General features: G+C 41.1%; 1 protein-coding gene across 1 annotated transcript in view; it reads left to right on the top strand.

Moving 5' to 3' along the window:
- BICD2 (bicaudal D homolog 2 (Drosophila)) overlaps positions 1 to 5288 on the top strand; it is a 40782-nt gene extending 35494 nt beyond the window's left edge. Inside the window, exon 6 of the mRNA XM_010004702.1 lies at positions 4707 to 5288. Coding sequence (XP_010003004.1) covers positions 4707 to 5013 — 307 coding nt within the window. The 3' untranslated portion in view covers positions 5014 to 5288. The remainder of the gene's footprint in view (positions 1 to 4706) is intronic.
- The last annotated feature ends 271 nt before the right edge of the window (positions 5289 to 5559 follow it).

Raw genomic sequence — 5559 nt, 5'->3', positions numbered from 1 at the left:
GCAGGAATTGTCATTGCTCAGTCTGGAAAACAACAAACATGCCCAGCTCCAGAGGTACAGGGTAGAGAGGGCTGGAGAGTTCAGGAGGAGATCCTCCACCCCTTGCTGCCCCAGTCAGTGACCAACTGGGAAAAATATTCTGCCTGTGCGATAGCTTTAAAATTACTTCTAATCTAGTGACATAGGATTGTTAATTTCAACTTTTAAATATTGAAAATGTAGTTTTCTTTTGAATTCTAGGAGGAGAGAATTTTCCACCAAAGTTGATGATCTCTCCTTGAGGGGTTTTATCAGTGGAAATTTAGAAGAGCTGTAGTGTCCAGCAATGGGGGCTGATTGTTCCCTCTCGCAGGAGATAATTCCTCCCACATGTTTCAAACTACAGGAGAGATTTGATGTCTGATGACTTTCTTTAATAGTTCTTACTAATGGACGTTGACTGCACATGGCTGATTGTAAACATTCTTGAAACCTGTAACTGTTTATAAAATATTCTTCATTTTTAGTGAAAATCACAATTTATAAAAATAAAGGCCACAGCATTTGTTCCTTTCAAATATACAACTCTCTGAACAAAAATACAAGCTCTGACTCTTACTCTTGGTGCTGAGGAGCAGAGCCCTGTAGTTCATCCCACACCACACAGAGTGGAAGGCCACCTTGTGAAAGGAGATTCAGGAGCTTTATTACTGCCATAATCATCTTTCCTATGGTCCTCCTTTGGTAATAGATAATTGTCTCTTTCTCTGCAGATAGGCTGTTTTTCACCAGGGGTTGGGGTAAGTGGGGTAGGGAGAAGATGTTAAAATTCAGTCTTTAATACTAATTTCTAATACGAAGATTCAGTTTGAAGTAGCAGGTGGCTCATATTGCTTGTAGCTGAATGCAGTCTATGATCATTTACATGTCATTTTAACTGCTTCTCTGCTAATCAGGTTCCCAGTTTTTAATAAAGCTGGAAAAATGTGATTTTAATCCTCCATGTTTTGATTTCTTACATAGGTTGACAATTTAATCTCTTGGGCTAGAACTCAAAGTTGTTGATGCTTCTCTCAAGGCCTCCCTCAGTCACACCTGTCTTGCTTTCTTGCAGTTGTCCTATGGTCCTTGTATTGATGGCAGAGGAGGGGGAAAAGTATGATTATCCCCAGGTGCATTGGGTTACATTGGCTATGTAGAAATAAGGCAAACAGGCATTTGTGGCAAGTAGTGGGATGCAAACTGAGACAACCTATTATATTTTTCAATAACTTGGCTTCAGAGAGTGTTTTAGAGGATTTAATTTTTATTTCTCATTGTTATATTTATTATTCAAGATAGATGTTTTCTCTGTGTAGATGTTTGCTCTAGTTGGTGTTGTTTTTAAAATTCTAGTTGATGTTTCCTTAAGTTCTTTTTTTCTGTTGTTGTTAATTACCAATCACAAGAAAACAGGCAACACCAAAGCCTTCTGTTCACTATCCACTTAAAGCTGTTAATGTGTAGATGTACAACAGGCTTATGCTAATTTCATATTCTTCTTTAAAGCATGAAAGCTCCATTATTTTCTTTCAAAAGTAGTTTTAAAGCAAGTACATTTTCTTTACTGACCTAATGATTTTTGCATTTAATACAGCTGGGAAGTACTGCAGTACACAGCAAAGTAAATTGTAAAATGGAGGGATCTTTTATTGTTATAAATACAGATACACACACCACAAAAATACACTGCCATAAATACTACTAATAGCTTTGCATTAAGCTAAATTAGTGCTGGAGGCTGTGTCTTATGTGCTTAGGGAGGCTAAATTTTGGAGGTTTTTTGAGAAAATCCAACTGTGAATCAGTAAAGAGCAGGAAAGGAGGAAGGAAGAGCAGATCCAAGCTCACCTAACATATGTACACACTTTGAACAAAGCTTTCAACCCTCAGCTGTTATGTTCAGAGGAGCAATTGCTGCATTTTGCATAGTGTAGTGTTCCCTGGCCCAACCAGCCATGCTTGCACCAGGCCAAGGTTTGGTTTTGAGGCAGAACCACCTCCTTTGAAATCAGGGCTCCAGGTTCAGGACTTACCACTCCTGCCTCCCCAGTCCTCACCTAACAGTTCCTCAGGTAGAGTCAAACTTGCAGCTGTGTGTGCTACTAGTAACACTTCCTTCTTGTTGGGAACGAAGAAAAAACTCACTGCATAGAGTATTATGGGGGGGAAAAAGCTGATTTAGATACTTGAAGTAGTGAATACCTTGTAGTTTTGAGGGACAGTCATTTGATGTTTTAAACCTTTGTGCTAACAGAAAACTTGATGAGATAATGACTTGCTACAGTAACCTTCTGGAGTCAGATTCATAGCTTTAATTATAACTTGGCTCGTGACTGCAGTGCCTTCTGACAAGCACTTGTCTGGGTTACCAGCCAGCTATCAGGTTTGCAAAACCCACTCTGATCAAGAGGCATTTGAGTAATACCAAGAACATTTGGAGAAGAGGATTAAGGGACATCAGCAAGAGTGGGAAGTCCCTGCTCTCCTTTACTGCCATGGTTTTCTTTTAATTGTCTCTTGCTTCTAAATGGGGGGGGGGGGGGAAGAAATCTGCCCCTCTTCTTTGGCTGCCTTGGACTAGCACTTCTCCATTAGACAGACTGCAGGCATTTGGACACAGCTTCACTGAGTTGAACATTTTGGGGCTAAATTAACTTTCAGTTCTGTACAAAGAGAGTGGATACATTTTGGTTGACAAGAAGGGAGCTGGGAAAGGAGGGAGGAAAACCTCCTGATAATTCTGCCTTGCTCAAATCTCTCAGCAGGGAAATACTGAGAATGAAACAAGGGTAATAGGGGGACAGGTCACTCTGGTGCCAGCTCATATTTTTTCTGAAGCAATAACATTAGATTCCTCGAGGAACTGGTAACACTTTCTGGACGTTCCCCTGGTTGGCAGTAGTGGAGCTTTGAAGGAATCAGGTGTGAGGTGTGGGTAGAAAAGAAAGCAGAAGATAACTTGGGGTATGACCAGACTTGTGCTTTTCACCTCAAATGTCCAATGGGTGTGTTTGAAAACTGGAGGGAAAGCCCATAGCCCCCAGGCTATGTACTCCCTGTGCTCTTTGGTCTGTGCCTGCTGCCACCCCTGAGTGAAGAACATACACCTGACACTCCAGAGCCCAGGGCAGGGGTAGGTGGTGCTGCCAGCTGGTCCTTTCTGTAGCCTGCCCTGCAGCTGCCTCTGCTCACTGAGCTGTGGGTTGGTTTTGCTTTGCAAGGTCCAGCTGGCTCTGGAAAGGGCTGGTGCTCAGCTTCTAGCAAGGTTAAGGTTCCTGGTTTTGTTTTTTTGAAAAGAGACACTGGGTTTGTGCTGTGCTCCACAGGGCGAGAGACACTGGTGAGCCCAAGAGCAGGATGTTCAGATTTGGATGGGTAGGTTCCTGCTCACATAGAGGACCTAAACTCTAAACCTTCTGGTCAGCTAAGCTACATTGCAGCTGTAGTTTGTGTAGATTTTGTAAAGCTATTTCTGGGTTATTGTTTAATCTCCAGATGTATTAAATAGTAACATTCTATCTTTTTTCCTTTCCTTTTTTTTCCCAGTCAAATATAGAAGTCAGGGAGAGCAGAATTTGGGACACAATACTATAAGCACAGCTGATGACTGTGTGAATGCAGTTTTGTTCTGGGGTGGTTTCTTTTTCCTAGGCTGCTTTATATTCCCTAATGATGATAAATATCCCTTGAAGCTCAGGGCTTTTCCATTTTGATGTTAAAGGGAACTTTGCTGATTTTTTTGCTTTTATGAAGTAGCTGCATTTTACAGATGTGGCTGTTGTAAGTTCCAATTGATACCTGTGGATATTTATTTTTCTACCCATATGCATAAGTGGTCTTCTGTGTTCCTTAAATATGTAAAGATGTTAATTTTTTTAATTGTTCAAGATACACTATGCAAGTTAAGTAGCTTTTAAGCTCAGTGAAAATGACTGTAGATGAAACAGCTTTCAGGCATGAATACAGCTTCCCAAGCAGTGTTTCCAGTAACACTCAGCTTATTTGTTTTAAAATTAATTTGGTGGTGAAAACAATTATATAAAAGCCACTTGCTATAGAGAAAACAGTAATAAAATACTATTTCTAGAATCTTTACATCAGTTATTGGAGTAGGTTAAAGTAGAATTACAAAATATGCTTATTTTTAACAATGCTGGCCAGTCACCACTGGAATTTTGTTATTCAGACTCCATGTGTAAAGCAACGAACTGCAAAGTGCAGGTGCTCACAAAATGGTGTTCATATAATTTTAGTAATGGTCATTTCACAGCACTCCTGCTGTTCCTCTCAGGCTCCCTTTCCAGCATGAAGCTTAGAACTGTTGTGGTCTCTGTGTAAGTACAGACAAAAGTAATTTGACTGCATTGTGTCTGCTGAGTACAGAACATCTTACTAGTTGTTAGACATGAGGACCTTTGCATCAGACTCCATGCTCTCGTTATCTCAGGTTGTTGTTAATTACACTGCATCTTGAAAGGTGTGAACAGAAGTGCCGAGTGTAGGATTGTAAGAACCCCAGTGAAAAGTAATGTTGATTTCCTACAGGTTTGGTTGAAGTTCCTAGTTAAAAGAGCAGGTATGGAAGCAGCTGCAAAGCTGTCACTCCACTAATGCTGTTGGACACCAGGGATCCATGTTTTCCAGGTGGAAGCAGGATTGCTAAAGTTTGGTTTCTGTCGTTGCAGGTGTGACGAGTATGTCACCCAGCTGGATGAAATGCAGAGGCAACTTGCAGCAGCTGAGGATGAGAAGAAGACTCTAAACTCCTTGCTCCGGATGGCCATCCAGCAGAAGCTGGCACTGACCCAGCGCCTGGAGCACCTGGAGCTGGACCACGAGCAGTCCAAAAGGGTGCGCACAAAATCTGCTTCCAAAGCCAAGAGCAGTAACCCTAGTGTAAGTCACCTGCGGTCCTGTGGAGACAGGGCTGAGGGGTCTGTCCTTAACAACCAGGTGTTTTGTAGTGAGAAGTATAAAATCTGTTGTGACTAGCACAGGTGTGTAGAAAAATAATATAATGCATCTTATGCTGTAACTGTCAGCGTAAATCCCCACTGTCTAATGTCACAGTGAGTTGACTTGTACTAGTATGTTGTTGAAACAGGTAATACAAGTTGTATTATGGTGGTCTTAACTGTAACTAATTCATAAGGGTGGGGATGCTATTAACAAGTTAATAGTGGAAAGGAATTAGCTTTTTCCACAATTAACATGTTTTGCTGTTTATGGTAAGTGTTACGAGTACACCTGATAGGCCATGTCTGGTGCTACTAACTGTAGTTTGTATGGCACAAATGGGATCCTTTCTCCAGGGTTGCAGCATGCTTCAAGAAATGCTTTCACAGACAGGAACAAACAGCAAACCTTCCTTCTTGTTAAGTGGTGAAAAGGAAATGTTAAAATTAGAGGCATGTCTTGAGAATGCAGAGCATTTTGAAACTGAAGCCAAAATTAATCTGCCTGTTGTGGCAGATATTAGGAACTTGCTGTGATACCACCACTGACTAAAGTCCTAAAGCTTTTATAGGCTATAAAAGC

This window comes from Chaetura pelagica, unplaced genomic scaffold (assembly GCF_000747805.2).
Source record: "Chaetura pelagica isolate M959 unplaced genomic scaffold, ChaPel_1.0 scaffold769, whole genome shotgun sequence".
NCBI lineage: Eukaryota > Metazoa > Chordata > Aves > Apodiformes > Apodidae > Chaetura > Chaetura pelagica.
This window is presented reverse-complemented; position numbering and strand designations above follow the sequence as displayed.